This window comes from Borostomias antarcticus, assembly GCF_949987555.1.
Source record: "Borostomias antarcticus genome assembly, chromosome: 24".
Lineage (NCBI taxonomy): Eukaryota > Metazoa > Chordata > Actinopteri > Stomiiformes > Stomiidae > Borostomias > Borostomias antarcticus.
The window spans coordinates 14,669,582-14,687,630 of record NC_140257.1 but is presented as its reverse complement, the minus strand read 5'-3'; the positions used below and the strand labels follow the sequence as shown (position 1 = coordinate 14,687,630).

Here is an 18,049-nt window from a genome sequence, read left to right as displayed (position 1 = left end):
TGGCTCATGTGGAAGGCCAAGGTGCCCCCGCCCGCACGCATGCGTCACCAAGACAATCAATCACACATCTACGTACAGTATCTATCCATATTAATGCAGAACTCTGTGTCAGTAGACTGTAGATAACGCATATACAATTGTGGACATTGTGTGTGTTTTTTTTCATATACCTGAACTCGGTAGCCTGACGGACTGAGTCGCCATTTTGTTTCACTTCATTATTCAGTCCATACAGGCTCTTATCACAGCCGTTTTCCCAGATGGCCGTTGCCGTTGAGGGAGTCCTCAGTGATTAGTTCATCCCCCCGACCAATCACGTCGCGCGGTTCAATTCCGTCATTCAAAGGACGTCGGTTGGCCAGGTTCCAACCGAGAGATCACTCTGGACGAGAGCCTGAATGGGCTATATGCACAACTCCAGACATGCTTCTCTATTTCCTGTCCTACACTATTGATGAAGTGATTATTCAGGTGTGCCTGACTGCAGCACAATGATCAGGCACACCTGAATAATCATTTCATCCAATAGTGTAGGACAGCAAATAGAGAAGCATGTCTAATTTCAGGAAGTACTGGAGTTGTGCATATAGCTCATTGCATTTTTGAAATGAAAGCGTGCGATTCAGGGGCTGGAACCAGGCTATGAACTCTGGGTAAGTGTGACCGTCTCTCTCTTGGTCTCTCGGTTCTCTGCCCCTCCCTCAGGGCTCAGAGGGCTTCGGTTCCCAGGTCAACAGGTGTTTGGAGAACGCAGAGTACCTGTTTGACAAGCTACAGCGCAGGGAGGACTTCAGACTCGTCTTCGGAAGTAAAGTAGGTCTCTTTTGTCAATTGCGAGCACCCTAATAAGTCACTTTTACACCCTAATAAGTCACTTTTACACTCTAATAAGTCACTTTTACACCCTGATAAGTCACTTTTACACCCTAATAAGTCACTTTTACACCCTAATAAGTCACTTTTACACTCTAATAAGTCACTTTTACACCCTGATAAGTCACTTTTACATCCTAAAGAGTCACTTTTACATCCTAATAAGTCACTTTTACACCCTTATAAGTCACTTTTATACCCTAATATGACACTTTTACACCCTAATATGACACTTTTACACCACAAGTTCTAGTGGATGAAGGCGTCTTCTAAAAGGCAGATGGTTCTGGACTGTACATCCCAGTCAGAACCTTTAGCTGTCCTTCCCCCAGCCTGAACACAGTAACGTGTGTGTGTCCTCCCCCCAGCCTGAACACAGTAACGTGTGTGTCCTCCCCCCCAGCCTGAACACAGTAACGTGTGTGTCCTCCCCCCAGCCTGAACACAGTAACGTGTGTGTGCCCCCCCCCCAGCCTGAACACAGTAACGTGCCCCCCCCACAGCCTGAACACAGTAACGTGTGTGTCCTTCCCCCAGCCTGAACACAGTAACGTGTGTGTGCCCCCCCCCCAGCCTGAACACAGTAACGTGCCCCCCCCACAGCCTGAACACAGTAACGTGCCCCCCCCCACAGCCTGAACACAGTAACGTGTGTGTGTCCTCCCCCCAGCCTGAACACAGTAACGTGTCCCCCCCCCCCAGCCTGAACACAGTAACGTGTGTGTGTCCTCCCCCCAGCCTGAACGCAGTAACGTGTGTGTGTCCTCCCCACAGCCTGAACACAGTAACGTGTGTGTGTCCTCCCCACAGCCTGAACACAGTAACGTGTGTGTGTCCTCCCCACAGCCTGAACACAGTAACGTGTGTGTGTTCTCCCCACAGCCTGAACACAGTAACGTGTGTTTCTGGTACCTGCCCCCCAGCCTGAGGAACCTCCCTGAGGGCCCAGAGAAGAACAGGAGACTGCATGAGGTCTGTCTGTCTGTCTGTCTGTCTGTCTGCTCCTCTGTCTCTCTGTCTGTCTGTCTGCTCCTGTCTGTCTGTCTGTCTGTCTGCTCCTCTGTCTGTCTGTCTGTCTGCTCCTCTGTCTGTCTGTCTGTCTGTCTGCTCCTCTGTCTGTCTGTCTGCTCCTCTGTCTGTCTGTCTGTCTGTCTGCTCCTCTGTCTGTCTGTCTGTCTGTCTGTCTGCTCCTCTGTCTGTCTGTCTGCTCCTCTGTCTGTCTGCTCCTCTGTCTGTCTGTCTGTCTGCTCCTCTGTCTGTCTGTTCCTGTCTGTCCGTCCCTCTGTCTCTGTCTGTATCTCCGTCTCCCTGTCTGTCTGTATATGTATGTATTTAAATCCACAGCTAGCAGAGTGAGAGTGTATCTGTCCCCCAGGTGTATGTATTTAAATCCACAGCTAGCAGAGTGAGAGTGTATCTGTCCCCCAGGTGTATGTATTTAAATCCACAGCTAGCAGAGTGAGAGTTTCTCTGCCCCCAGGTGGCGCCAAAGATCAAGGCCAAGATGATGGAGCGGGGCACGACCATGATCGGCTACCAGCCCCTGGGTTCAAAGGTCAACTTCTTCAGGTGTGTGTTCTCCAACCCGGCCACGCTGCCGGAGGACGTGGACTTCCTGGTGGACGAGATCGCCCGCCTGGGCCAGGACCTATGACCCCGACGGGAGATCCTGATCGTAGAACCGCGTCGGTCTCCACGTCCTCACGGAGCTCAGAGCTACTAGGCTGATGTTCTGGAAAGTTATTTTCTCCAGGGTTCTGATGGGTTATGGTCTTCTAGTGTCTGTTTTTTTGTCAAGGGCTGGGAAGTCCTAGAGAAACTAGGAATCGCTGACGTGTTTGTACTCAGATCAGCGTTTATTTGATCTGTCAGGCAGTTCGACGCCATGTCTGGTCAGCGACAACCCAGCAGGAGGCGAAGGACCACAGGCCTTTGTCACCTTTTCAATCTGTATTTAATTAGCTATGCTAGGATGGTAATTAGCTTATTAGCTAGGATGGTTATCCTGTCCAATCAGTTACAGTCCTTCCTAGTTTTATATAGGCCGTGGATTGCCATTAACGGCGTGATTGATTAACCTTTGACCTACTGCATGTAAACTGCAACTTTTTACCTCCTCTTTGTTCTACAGTACTACAGTACATACAGTAGCCTACATGGATGTTCAGTGATTGAGATTATTTATTTAATGTCTCTTTTTGATATATTACATTTTATAGATTCTTTACATCCTAAAAATTTTAGAGAAAACTTTATTTTACAACTTTTTTTTACTCAATAAAATAAAAGATTTCAATAATAAAATGTCATGTAGTGTACAACATATACTGCTTAAGAATTGCACACACAAAACAGTGATTTGATGAATGTATATCAATGGAATGGCAAATGGACTGCACTTATATAGTGCTTTTATCCAAAGCACTTTCATGGCCTCTCATTCACCCATTCACACACACCTTCACACACCGATGGCGGCAGCTGCCATGCAAGGAGCTAGCCTGCTCACTGGAAGCAGTTAGGGGTTCAGTGTCTTTGCCCAAGGACACTTCAGCATGTGGACATGTGGATTTGAATCATTGGACGACCCACTCTACCTCCTGAGCCACAACCGCCCCATGGTTAATAGAAAAATTACCATCATAATATTTGTCTATTGATAGCCATGGCCTTTCCCCAAAACAGTTCATTAACCAATACCAATACCGCCACCTGTTGTTCAGTTAGAGTACAGCACCGACACACACAAAAACTGCCCTTAGCACTTGGGTATTGTCAAGAAAGTAACATTGTAGGCAATGTTGATTCATGGCTGTGACATCACATTATTACAAACTTACCTATATTCTGTTTTTGTTGTGCGGCCATGACACTATCACATCATGGAGTACGGTCACTTTGAATATGATCGTTTCTAGGAAAAGCAGTGATCACCCATTGGTTAAAATGTCCACCCAGTCTTCCCATGTCCACCCAGTATTCCCATGCCCATCCAGTATTCCCATGCCCACCCAGTATTCCCATGCCCACCCAGTATTCCCATGTCCACCCAGTATTCCCATGTCCACCCAGTCTTCCCATGTCCACCTAGTATTCCCATGTCCACCTAATATTCCCATGTCCACCCAGTATTCCCATGTCCACCCAGTATTCCCATGTCCACCCAGTATTCCCATGTCCACCTAGTATTCCCATGTCCACCTAGTATTCCCATGTCCACCCAGTATTCCCATGTCCACCCAGTATTCCCATGTCCACCCAGTCTTCCCATGTCCACCCAGTATTCCCATGTCCACCCAGTATTCCCATGTCCACCCAGTCTTCCCATGTCCTAGTCTCAGCCACAGGCTATCATGCTGAAGCTCGGCGAGTTGCAGGTGATGATGTGTATGATGACGCACAGAAGGAAGAACAGGCCTAAACCAACCACGATCACCGTACACACTCTAGTCCACAACGTCCTCCTCATGACCTCCTCGTCCTCCATCTGCCTCCCCAAACCGAGCACGCCCCTCTCTCTCTCCTCCAGTATCTGCCCCACCCCCACAAGCCCCCTCCCTATCCCTCTTTCCAGTCCGTGTCCCTCTCCTGGGCCTCCCCGGTCCAACGTGCCCCCCCCAGTCCGTCGTCCTTTTGGTACGACCCTCCCACCCCGCCCCCCACCGGCCCGGTCCACGTCGCCGGGCGGGGGCAGCAGGTAGCAGGCGTTCCCCGGCGGCATGCGTATGAACACGGACGCGGGGGTCCGAGGCGCCGCGGCCGCCACGCCGGCCATTTTGTCCGGGTCGTCGGGGAGGTGGAGGACGGAGAGTCCGGCGGGGAGGGCGGTGACGTGTCGGCACCAGGGGCAGCGGACCGCGCGGCCGCCCCGCCCCGGCTCACTCCGGCTCGCTCCCGTCTCGTTGCGATTCATCTCCGCCGGCGCCGCGCTCTGATTGGCTCCCGGCTCGTTGCGAGCGGGGCGGTCGGCCGCCATGCGTCTGAGGCAGAGGGAGCAGCAGGTGTGTCCGCACTCCAGCAGTTTGGCTCGGCGCCAGGGGCCGTAGACGTTCAGGCAGATCTCGCACTCCGGTGAAGCGGACTCCATTGTGGCTATTGGTTAGTTTTGAAACCTCGCCCCTCCTCCCCCCACTGGATCGAACATGAACGTGAGCCTGATTCCCAAGTGGGGGACGTGGCCCAAAGATACACTGTCCAGACACAGACTGACAGACTCAGGACGCTGCCGGGCTCTTGGTGTCAGCCTCTCCTGGGCTTGTGGCGCCGTTTTCCCAGAAGCCTGTTGAGGAGAAGACATTAGTCAGCCCACAGCGTGCGATGATGGGGTAATCCTATGGTAAACATCTCTACTTTCTCCATCTCCAAACAGGGGGAAATAGCTCCGTCATGCTCTGTGCACCAAGCCACATCCAGGGACAGAGAGAATGCAGAAACATGTACATTTCCAGAGACTGCAAAGGATATCGTGGTTCGTAAACAGCCCCTAGATAAGGAGCGAGCCAGTTCAGGAATGTAGACAGGTCACACGGGCTGAAGCCGAAGGCAACGTGCTGAACAGCACAGCTCAACCTGCACCTTTAAAATTGCACCTTGATGAAAAAGCCCTGCTAACCTTCACGTTCTAATTAGGAGGAATAGCAGGCATAGCTTCAGGTCCAGTTCAAATATAGGCTACACAGAAAACCATTTCTGAGTAGGACAATTATTGTCTGTATAATGTAAAATAAACAGAACCCGACCGAACATATTTGTCAAGTTCTTGCAAGCCTACCAACCTAACCAGTTTCACTTGCCCAGACAAACCAGTGAATGTGTTGAATAAAACTGAAGTGCAAGAGAAACACAGCCTTGAAGAACAATTAAAGCCTTGCAAAAAACAAGTATTGAGGACAAAGTCCTATTTTATAGGCTACTAAAGATAATACTTTACTAAGCTCCGCCGTGTAGAAAATTAAACACTGAAACGTAGGCTATACTGTAACTTGCAAGTGCATGCCACACATCCCAGTGAATATAATTACTAAATGTGAGATATTTATAGCGTACTTACATCATTACGAAAGCCTGGAATGAATTAAGTTAAAATGCATAACTTAAAAGTTAAACCTAGACTATAAAAAGTGTTAGAAAACACGCGCTCCTTTCCAACAAAAACGCAGGCAGGCTGCTTAACTTACACAACATGCACGGGTTTAACGCACGCGTCATTTCACCTGGATTATCCTAAACAAACCCTGCGCCTCCTCGCTTTCACGCAGTGGTTATGGTGCCAACCAGGGATGCCGGTGACACAGTTATCCCGTCTGCAGGCTACTGTATCACCGCGCCCATCGTTCAGGGAGGGACAGGGAAAATGTTTTCATTCTTTCGAAAATAGTGAACTCGGTGGTTTTAAAAGACGAGGAGAGGCTATCCTGCAGCTGTGTGAACAATCTGCAACCAGCGTTTTGAAACACACTTTAATCAATCAAAGCTTTATTTGTATAATTATATTAATAATAATATATATATAATTATTTTAGAATAAGAGAGGCTAAAAAAGCATCATAGGAGAGAGGGCATCCTATGGACATGCTACGACATCCACAGCAGACACGGGGTGGTGCTGGTGACAGTGGGGCATCCACTATAATGAAACTCGCCTGCAACCCGATTTGACATTCAAGCACATTAGGCCATTTCAATTGTATAATCCAATGTAAAAAAAACAAACAGTACAGCCTATTGAAGAACACGCGTGTTTATTTATTCATTTATTTAAAAGGTTAAAGTTATAAGGATTAAAAACGTTTTGTTGACAATTCTGGTCAGCATCTTCATCTTCATCATTCAGTGCCCCCTGGCAGAGAACAGGCACGAAGTTATCCAACACATTTCAACACCTGAATTGAAACGTTATGGTCGCCACATCACACCAAATACAGTAGCCTACAAAGATACTCAATTTCCAGGTCAACACCGGATATGCCACTGAAAATGTAGTCTATTGGTTTGGTTTACCAGACCTGCCATAATCAGCCGTCACAGGTACTCCTGCCCCGTCCTCTGGCTGGTCCTCTGAGTGAAGGGCTTGTTGGTGACGTAGGCTTGAGTCTGTGGTCTGTCTGGTGGCAACAGGACAGCAACATCAACCGCTCAGCACTGACCACTTGACCGCCAATGAGCGAGTCAAAATTTAGTAACAAAATTAAAAGGTGTAAATACAGCAATGTGTGTGACGTTTATGACGTACCCTGCTGTGGTCGGTTTTTCCCGTGTCCGTTTTTCTTAGCGTTCCTCGGTCCGTATCCGTACTCGCTCCACTTCTGGTCAGCCCTGGCCTTGTTGGCCCTTCTGGACTCTGCAAAGGAAAAAGGAAAGACGGTCAATATCAATGTTTGAGCGTGGGGACAGTTGGAGGTGTGATAGAGACTCTCCTAAGTATTAGCCAATCATGTGTGATGGAGACTCTCATAAGTATTAGCCAATCATCACGCGCCACATCCCACCTGTCTGTCGTTTCTTCTGACCTTCGTGACCCCCAAACTGACCCCGACGCATCGGGACACCTTCGTTTTCATCACTTCCTGTATCTACAGGGCTCTTCCTGTGAGCGCCTGCTATCTGCTGGGGCCCCTCCTCACAGGAGCAGTTCCTCTCCTGCAGCTGGGAGCGTTTCACGCCACTGGCCTTAGAGTGCCCCCTAGAGGGAGCCATGGGCATGGTCCTTCCTGCCATCCGCTCACATGTGTGTTGGCTGGGATCCATATGCCCATTTATGGCCTTTTTCTGCTCCAGTTCCACTTCCTGGGTAAAGGGTAGCCGTCGCCTCACGACCGGACTTCTCTCCTCTCCCGGGGGTGTGGAGACGAGGGGTACAGGGTGCTCTGGAGAGCAGGGGCTCCTCGCCCCGTGCTCCCTAACATCCAGAGACTTCCGATTTGGGCTACACCGAGCCTCAGGTTCCGCAGAACCTTCTAGAAGAACGCCTTTCTTCTGTCCCTCTCTGGCACTTTCACTGGAGATCAATACCGGAGAACCACCAGAACCGACTTTCTTCACGGGTTCCGTGTCCGGGTCGTCCGCGGGCCGGTCCTTCCGCTTACAGGGAACGGTCACAGTGTCCGCGTCGGGCCTTTCGTGGCGGCTGGGTTTGTCTGAAGGACTGGTTGAGGCGCTGACGTCCTCAAGGGAGGTCAGGGAGGTCAGGGACAGCTTACTGCAGTAGTAGACGTTGCCCTGGTCAGCCAGCCAGCTGGACGAGGGCTTGTATAGAGGATGTAGATCGACGGGACACGAATCGGAGGAAACGGAAAAGCTCAGACTCCGCCTCCTCGCCTTGGTCTTCGCAGGCGTTAATTTGGGCGCTTGGGTTTGAGTTCCGGCGGCGGCGTCGGATTCCCTCTCCTCTGCGATCGGCTTCGGGTCCAGGAGGCTGTTTTGGATCAGCCAATCAGAGGAAGGGTAGTAAGAGGCAAGGGACTCCACCGACCACACAGACTCGTTGCATTTTTTCTTGAACTGGGCATAGTTAAATGACCGCTGTGAAACGGTGACCTCCTTATCATCATAATTTTCAGACGCCTCATGTGGAATGGTGATTTCATTATTAATGGTGATTTCATTATCAATGGTGATTTCATTATCATCAGGCTCCATCTCAGACGCCTCCTGTGCCAGTTTCCCTGGGTCCACCAGACTGTGCTGGATCATCCACTCTGTGGAGGGGACATACGGGGGTCCACAGGACTCCACAGACCAGACCGACACGTTGGATTCTCTCCTGAACTTGCCAAACCTAAATGACCGCTGTGGAATGGTGTCATTAATGGTGTCGTTAATATCATTATCATCAGGCTCTTTCTCAGACGCCTCCTGCGAAAGGTTCTCTGGGTCCATCAGGCCGTTCTGGATCATCCACTCTGTGGAGGGGACGTACGGGGCGATGGACTCCGCAGACCAGACCGACACGTTGGATTCTCTCCTGAACTTGCCAAACCTAAACGACCGCTGTGGAATGGTGTCATTAATGGTGTCGTTAATATCATCAGGCTCTTTCTCAGACGCCTCCTGCGAAAGATTCTCTGGGTCCATCAGGCCGTTCTGGATCATCCACTCTGTGGAGGGGACGTACGGAGCGATGGACTCCGCAGACCAGACCGACACGTTGGATTCTCTCCTGAACTTGCCAAACCTAAACGACCGCTGTGGAATGGTGTCATTAATGGTGTCGTTAATATCATTATCATCAGGCTCTTGCTCAGACGCCTCCTGCGGAATGTTCTCTGGGTCCAGCAGGCCGTTTTGGATCATCCACTCGGTGGAGGGGACGTACGGGGCGATGGACTCCACAGACCAGACCGACTCGTTGGCCTTCCTGGACTCCAGGACCAGCTGGTGGAGGTTAAAGGGGAGCTTCAGGACTTTGGAGCGCCCGTCATCGCGTGAGGTCAGAACCTCGCCATCGGCCACCTCGTCACGTCCCGCCACGAACGCGTGGCGGTTCTTGGCGGTCTCCCCGGCGCCGTCCAGCGGCGCTCCTCCTTCCTCTGGTCTCGGAGGGCCGGCGATTTTACCCACCGCCGCCAACGACTTGACCCCGCCCGCCAGGTGGTCCGATAAGGAGCCGCGCCTCCTCTCTATGACGTCGTCGTCGCGGTTGGAGGAGCTGCAGACGGGGACCATGCTGTCCGTGGAGCAGACTGACCACGTGTCGCAGTGACCCAGGTCCCCCCCGACCCTCGCCAGCGCCTCCGCCGATCTCCTGTGCGACGTCCTCCGTCGTCCTCCTCCGGGCGTGGCCACGCCCTTCGTCCTCCCCCTCTCTGGGACGTGGGGTTTGGAGGCGCCGTTCCCCCTCTCCCTCTCCCTTTCCTCCTCCTCCTCCTCCTCCGGCGAGTGTTCCGCTTTACCCGTGCTGGACGCCGGCGAGGTCGGGGCGCTGGAGCCGCGGCCGGAGTCCGAGCGGCTCTCGCAGACTCTCGGCGGCTCGGTCGTCCCGGGGCATGGCGGTTCCGTCTGGACCTCGCAGCTGACCGTCTCCCGGGCGCCGGTGGCGGCGGCGGCGCAGGGGTTCCGTTGGTACTGGAAGCGCCTGCCGGGGGGGTTGTGGAAGGGCGGCGCCGTCGGGGGGTACGGGGGGTGGACGAAGCGCCGGTAGTCCGCCGGGTGGAGCTGAGCGTGGGGGAGAAGGTAGACCGGAGGCTCCATGTACGGTGAGGGGAGGAACGGAGGCATGACCATGCTGTACCCTGGAACACAACAACAACAACAACACAAGCAGCCATTTTAGGTCCCGTTTCATTCATTTTGAAGAAGTTAATCAATTGTTTGGTCGGATATAAATGTCGTCAACACTGTGAATGAGGGAAACCTCAGTGCTTCACGAGTATAAATAAAGGTTTGAAATGAAGTGAAATGTTCCAGAATGAACATGTTCAGTGGATACGCCAGGTGAAAGATGGTAAAAAAAAAAAGACTCCAGTATTTTGGTCCTTAAGTAGGGTAAGGTCAATTCTCAGTTGTTTATTTACAGGATTTTGAAAGTATAAATTTTAAGCTTTCAAATGATGCGCCATTCATTGAAATCTGCAAATATTTTGAAAATATGCTTCTGTGAAAATTGGTACACCTGAAATCACCAAGCAGAGAAAAGGGGCTTCAAAGATTCAGAGCTGTTCAAACTTCTCAGTTAGGTAATGGGGACAATAACTTGCCAATGACATTTTCGTAATATGAAAAAAAGTGACAAAAACAAAGTTGACAATGACAAGTAGACATTTTGAGGACTGCCGACATAAGGACCAAAACAGCGGACTGCGTCACGAATGACCGCTCATCAGGCTACGACGCGTCTTTCTGCTCACCCATCCCAGGGAAGCCGGAGAACGGGTTGAAGGGGAGGGGCATGGGCCACTGGTAGTGCATGAAGGGCGGAGGAGGAGGAGCCTGTAGGTAGCAGTAGGGTCTGGGCTGGTGGAGGGCCGGTTGGGCCGCGTGGTCGGCGCCGTGGGGCCCCGCCGGTCCTGGGGGGCCGTGGCCGGGGTTGGGCGCGCCGACGCCGGCCGGAGGGGCCGGTTGATGGGCCTGGGGGGCGGGCGGAGGGGGGCACGGGTGTCTGGCTCCCCCGTGCAGACCGTGAGGCCCGCTGACACACTGAGCTGCTGCCATATCTGGATGAGAGAGGGAGGAGGAGGAGGAGGTGGTGAGAAGGTTTAATCCGAGGCCTGAAAAAGTCAAGTTCAATCTCAAATCTGTCGCGCAGAAGTTCTCAGGCTTCATACAGGCTGGGTGAGCCTGGACATCCAAAACCAGGATCTGATTCAGGGATCAGGGGTATTCCATTATATTCCGCTAGTTCTCAAAGCTCGTATCCTCGCTGCGCGCGTCATATATTTGTGTTTACAAGTAGGCTACAGCACCTGAATCAGGTCAAATTTAAACCCTGAAGAATAGACAGTATCGTCTGAAAACATCTGAAATCATTTCAAAAACGTTGCAGTACCGGCTACTATTCAATAAAGAGGGTTGGGAGGATATAAGAATGTCTTTGAACCAATGAATGAGCACATCACCGTCAGGGTTGTTTGAGCAGCTAAATGAGACACTTCACGGTCATTAACCCTGGGAACCACAGTTGAACGGTATTGCATGATACAAATCTCTCATATCAATGACCAAGACATTAACTAATGACTAAAATGACTTAAAACCCCTTAAAATCACTTTACCTGTTCAACACCAACGCTACAGACGAATCTGACTAAAAGGAAGCCAAGCACACCTGACCTCAAGTAGACAATTAGAGGAAGTGGGGTATGACCTCACACCATAGTGATTGGTTCACCTTGGGAAAACCTTCGCCCAATCACAGACCATCCCTGACTCTTATAGCCTCTAGGGACCAATAAAGAAATTATTATATACTATAATATTATTATATACTATAAATAAGATGATCCCTCCTGCTTTTCTCTCTGACTGGCAATGTACAGAAACCCCTGATCCTCTACGTGTGTCTAGGGATCATTTGGGTTTGGATTGGGGGTTAGGAGCACTTGTTTTGTAAGCAACATAAAGGAACACGGCAACTTTTGTGGAAATGAGCTTAATTGTCATCTTCCCCAGTCAGATAAGATGATATTCAGTACACTACCCTTCTCTGAGTGCAGTAGGAACCAAGGAGAGGCTAACGTTTCAAATCCACATGCAGTGATCGAGCTAAGCTAGGCTAACGGCTCTAATGGGTCTCAATGCTTCCTACTGCACACACAGAGAAGGCATCTTATCTGACTCTGGGGAAGATGGCAAATAAGCTCATTTCCACAAAAGTTGTGTTGATGTTTCTTTAAGTATATCACAGATGGGAATTTCACAATAGACTAGTTGCATCAATACAGACCTACTTTGCCACGCCTGTGAAGCTTGTGATAAGAAAGATAAAGAAATTGGAATAAAGTGTTTATCATTTTACAATTCGATGTGCAAAAGTAACAGACCTTTTATCAGTGCCCTTTGTCATGCAATCATGACGCCAATATGTTCCCTTCGTAATATCGGTTCAATATCTAGACATCTTAAGTAAATGGTTTTATAGCACCCTTTAGATAATCAGTGCTTCACATTATTGAACAAATAGCAATAAAACAGACAACGCCCAAGAAATTGAAATGCCAGCAGAAACAGTAGAGAACCTTAGTGCACAGAAAGAATAAAATCAAACACTGACAATAGACCAAAAACAATAAGAGCCAATTAAAACTCAATTCACTAAGGTCTCTGCAAACAAAGAACCAGACTTTAAAGGTGCAATGCAATGGTTTTTAATGACAAGACTGCAGCAGGGAATAAGATACCATCAGTTCGTCAACATTACACTGCAATGTTAAAAACGCCTGCACAATCGTGACAATCAGGCACATTCTGGACTTTTCTTGGTGTAAACAAGCCTGGTGATTCTTTTCCATCTCCTGAGACCTGCTGCATTTCCACTGCCTGAAACTCCCATTCCATCTTCAGAGCCCGAGGTCAATGTAGTCTCATCTCAATTCAGTTCAAACTCTGGGGGATGATTTTTTTATTTTATTTAAAAAGGTAGACTTGGAAAACGTCAATTCCCCGCCTACCCAAGATGACTTAATTTAAAAGAACTTGAGATGAAACTGAATCGAGTCGGTCTGTGGACGGGACCACCGAGCCACACCCTGACATCAATCTAAGAGTCGTGTTCCGGCAGAGAAGGACTGGACCTACACCTCCCAGGTCCACTCTTTGCCTGCGGGCCAACATGGGGGAGGAGTCAGGGTGAAGCCCGGAGGGCCGCGTCTCAATACTGTAAAACACCCAAGTCCTATCCTCGCCTGTCCCCGTCCTTCATCTCAACCGATCTGGAGACAATGAAAGAAATGGAAGATTCTACCTGTCCACTACAACAGCCAGGGACGAAGGAGAGGAGAGAGGATAGGAAGCCATTTTAGAGTATTGAGACGCTCCCCAGGCTGAGGTTAGGATGAAGTGTCAACATCAAGCACTGGAAACGCAGCAGGTCCAGTCTATAGCAGGCTGTTCTAGTTCTGTTCTTTTTTTAAACCAACACACATACATTACAAGTGTCTATTCAGCGATTACAACATGCCTTGTGTACATTTTATAGTGCTTCCAAGTAGGGGTGAGTTTAAATTTATATATTAGGTAATACATTTACGAATAAATATATTAGGGCGGTGCCAATTTTAAATTGAGTTAATATCTTGTGCCTCTTTAATATCTTGTGCCTCTTCTTTTCGGGAACCCTGAAAGACAAAGACAAAGGTAGGTTCATTCATGGTGTGGCAGATCACTAGCGATGCCTGGAACAGAACGGGGTAAGTTGGGTCAAATCTTTCTAGGTACAGTAAGCAGGTTCACGCCAGCCCATCGTTCCAAGACTTTAACCGTACATGTCTGCTGCACTAGAACAGCCTTGACGGCAAGCCAACCCATTTCAAGATTCAAGATTTTGAAGATTCAAGATCAGTTTCTAAGCCATGTATATGGTTTACACATACTAGGAATTTGTCTAAGGTAATGGTGTCGTACATACACTGATGGCGATGACATCAGACAGGGTGCAGGACACAGTGCAAAGACTGGACTGTGCAAATACAATATACAGTAACCAAATAAAAAGTACAAATGCCCACTATACAGAGTGAAGCGTGGTCAGTGAAAATACAGTGCGCAGTGTAGTGTGATGTATGTGGAATGTTTTATATATTATATACACAATGTTTTATACATTATATACGCAATGTTTTATATATTATATACACAATGTTTTATATATTATATACAGTGTGTGTAACGGACAGGAGCAGCCTTGGCGTGACCTCAGCCGGTGAAGCCCCGCCCCCCTCACCTCTTCCCCGGGGGCAGCGCGGGAACTCCGCCTCCTCATAGTCGTCGTACTCGGCCCTCCGGGACCTCTGCTGGACGAACGTCCGACGGGGCGCTCTCACTGGACGACACACCGGATGAGATGAGGGCGACACAGCGGATGAGATGAGGGGGACACAGCGGATGAGATGTGGGACGCCCCGCCCCCCCCCCCCTCCCCTTTATGCTTTATGCTGCCGCCCACTCACCTGGCTCTTGCGCGCCATTGGATGATCTCCAAGACCGTGGCTTATATCTGCCCCGCCCCCTACCATCGTGGTCGGACGCAACGGGGCCTTCGTTCCCAGATTTGTCTGAAAAAAAACACAAGTGTCAAAAATAAATAAAACGCAGTTGACTCCTCCCACAGCAAAGATGAAAACAGCAAAATCCATACAGAGGATAGGAGAGTCATTTCTAGACAATTTACCATGATAAGGCCTGGGTGCGACAGGCCTCTGTCCTTTCCCCTTGAACCTGGGGCAGTGTGGGTCCCAGGGGTAGGCCTGGTACTGGCCTGGGTCCTGGTACCGCCCCTCCGCATGGCCCCCCCAGAAGCCCCTCCCCCCCCTCCCGGGGGGCAGGTGTGCTGGGTAGCCTCCTCTCTGGCTCTGTCTGGAGGGGGGGTGTGGCCTCCTGCCCGATTGGGCCATTGGGCAGAGGTCCATAAGCACCTCCTCTGTCCCCTCCTCCTCGTCCTCCTCTTCCTCCTCTTCCTCCAATGCTTCCTCGTCCGTCTCCTCCCTCGCCGTATACCCACAATGCCCCGGGGCTCTGCTCTCTGCCAGTCTCATACCACAGGCGGCGCACGTGTTGGGACAGGGCCCGAACCCGGGACCGTCGGGGGGCTTCGCCGGCACGTTCTCGCGGCGCGGCTTGACGGCGCCGCAGCTCGCCTCGTCGTCCGCAGCCGGCGCCCCGCCCCCGCCGGCGAAGACGCGGGCGGGGACGAGGTCCGGGTCCTCGGCGTCCGTGGAGAAGAGCTCGTCCATGGAGGAGAGCTCGTCCAGGGAGGGGCTGAGGACGCTCTGGCGGTCGGGACCGCCGCGGGGGTAGTAGCTGTAGTAGGGCGACCCGCCCCCCGGAACGCCGCCGTCGCCGCGCGCCACGCCCCCCAGGGAGGACAGGTAGGCCGGGGGAGGAGCCAGCGAAGAGGCGCCCGCCGACGAGTCCAAACACCACAGGGGGTCGTTCCTCACCAGCATGCCCGTGGTGATCTGGACGAGAAATAAACGCTTTTAAAGCAGCAGTTCTTAATGTGACCGCCACTGGACGTTTGGTCCTGATGTCTGCCGAGGTCATTTTTCAAGGTCTTTTTTTTTTTTTTCTTTACAGATTATGAAAGTATAAACTGTACGCTTTCAAATGATGCACCATGCATTGAAATCTGCAAACTATTTGAAAATATGCTTCTGTGAATATCGGTACACCTGAAATCACTAAGCAGAGAAAAAGGGCTCAAAGATTCAGAGCTGTTCACACTTCTCACAGGACATGGATTTTGACAAAATGACCATTTAGTGATCCGGAAACTGTTATACTGATTGGGTTTCTTCATAACATTTTCGTAATATGAGAAAAAGGAAAACAGGAAGAATAAATAAACATATTTGTCCCTCTAGCGCATTGTGAGGAGTGCAGCCATCAGGCCCAAACCTCCACGTCTTTCGTCGCGTATTTCAAACAAGGTCCCACCTCATTGCAGGGCAGCCTGAGGATCAGGTAGGGCGCCGCGTCCTCCGCCTCCACGCCGCCGCTCGGCTCTGTGTAGACCGGCCGGGACGCGTCCAGAGCCTCGCCGCGAGGGTCGAGCTCCGGACTCTGGCCCTCCTCTGATGATGATGATGATGAAGGGCGCCCGGGCAGAGCCGCCACGCTCTGGTCCGGGCTGCCGCAGTGACCTGGCTCCTCCTCTGGAGGAGGAGTCGGATCGGGTGGGTCGGGCTGCCGGCCCCCGTCGGGCCCTCGGGGGCCCGCTGCGTCCGCGACGCTGGCCAGAGGAGGAGGAGGATGGCACCCGTCGGGGCAGCAGGAGAACCCGGAGGGCGGAGGAGGAGGAGGAGCTTCGTCCTCTTCCTCCTCCCCGTCTTCATGGGGGGCGGACGAGTCGTCGTCCAGGGGCAGCGCGGCGACCTCTGACCCCAAGGTGTCCGGTTGGGTCAGCCGACCCGGGGGACTCCGGCTTGCCTCTCCGTCGGACATCGCCGGCGTGGAGTCGCCAAGCATGCTGGGTAGTGAGGACCTGGGCTGCGACCCTCCACTCTGGCTCCTATTGGCCGACGGCGGTCTCTGTGGCGTCAGCTCTGGAACACAAGGGAACAGAGTTGGTTATTACTTCTACTTCTCACGTACCAATTGGATCTACCGTTCATGTACCGTTTCAAATTTCTCATCCGTTTTTTTGAGGCGCGAGCCGAACGCCAGCTCCTCACCAAGCTCGCTGTCCTCCGGTCCCGCGTCAGAGGGCGCGGTCGCCGTCTCAGAGGGCGGAGACTCCCGCTCCACGACCGCCCGCTCCTTCCCCCCGGCCGGCCTGCCGAGGGCCCTCAGCCCCATCAGGTCCTCGATCAGCTTGTGGACCGGGTCGGCGCTGGGTTCGGTTTGGGCCTCGGAGCACGCCGTCTCCCTGCGGAGGACTGGCGCCCCCTGCTGGCAGGGCTCTCTGAAGGGGACGTCGTAGGAGGGAGACGCGAGGTGGCCGTTAAACGTCCTTCTGTAGTCCACATTCGGGAAGGGCGCGTGGGGCATCACATACGCAGGGTACTGTCCTGGGTACTGGCCTGGGTACTGTCCCGGGTACTGTCCTGGGTACTGTCCTGGGTACTGGCCCGGGTACTGGCCCGGGTACTGCATGTAGGGGTACGGGGCCATGTACGGACGCATATTGGGAAAAGCTGCGAGATGGGACGTGATTAAGACCAAACAGAAGCAAATATAGGCTGTTAAACGTGAAAATAATGTGAAATAATGTCTCAAAGATGAGCAGAGAGTTGATAGTGAGTAATTCACCTGCTGTCGGGAGCATGTACTGGCCGTATGGACTCATGTTCCATGGAGACATATAAAACGGATGAGATGGTGGTTGAACATAGAAAAACGGTCTTGTGTGGTTAAGATGCTGGTGTGGTTGACCAACTCCCAAAGTGTGTGCAGGATTGTTCACGTCTGAAACGGTAAACACGGGATGGATTATGGTAATATCACCGACAACCCAAAGAAAGAGGTGGAGAATCGACGTAACCTACCTCCCATCGTTTGGTCAGCGGCAGAAACACAACTGCTCAATCTATACACCGCAATACTGGGAAGAAAAGACAATATTAACCTCCAAGTAACCCATATACAACAGGGACAAGTCATCCATCACCTTGAGTTTCACATACAAATTCAGTGTTAGGCTATTCAGCTAAGGTTGATTTTTAAGAATAGGGTGCATGACAAGATCACCACACACCTTAAACTGTGAAAAGTGAGGATTATAAAGAAATGTGTTCGTAGAAGTGCACATAAGGAGAGCAACAGAATAACTCTCCCAATCCCACGCTGTTCAACCTCCTTTATCGTCTCCCTGCGCCAATCAGGCGGCCTAATTGATTAATTGCTCTCAGGTGGGCAAAGTCACGTCCAAAGTGAACTTCCTCCTTTCCGCCACACGGTGGCGGCCAAGCTCCAAAAAAGGAAAATCAACTTTACGACGGTTCCTCTAACCAGAGCAAAATACGGCAATTCTCTCACGCAGTTGTTTATATATCACAGCTGATATTATTTGCCGCAATGAGGTAGT

At 51.2% G+C, this 18,049-nt stretch overlaps 1 protein-coding gene across 1 annotated transcript in view; it reads left to right on the top strand.

Annotated features, from left to right (window-relative positions):
* The window catches only part of gad3 (glutamate decarboxylase 3), a gene marked incomplete at both ends in the record, with an annotated part of 8,796 nt that extends 6,269 nt beyond the window's left edge, over positions 1-2,527 (top strand). The window contains 4 exons of the mRNA XM_084458305.1: positions 1-21; positions 706-813; positions 1,756-1,845; positions 2,354-2,527. The exon at positions 1-21 is cut by the window's left edge and continues 129 nt beyond it. Of these exons, the coding sequence (XP_084314431.1) occupies positions 1-21; positions 706-813; positions 1,756-1,845; positions 2,354-2,527 (393 nt within the window). The remainder of the gene's footprint in view (positions 22-705; positions 814-1,755; positions 1,846-2,353) is intronic.
* Positions 2,528-18,049: the final 15,522 nt, after the last annotated feature.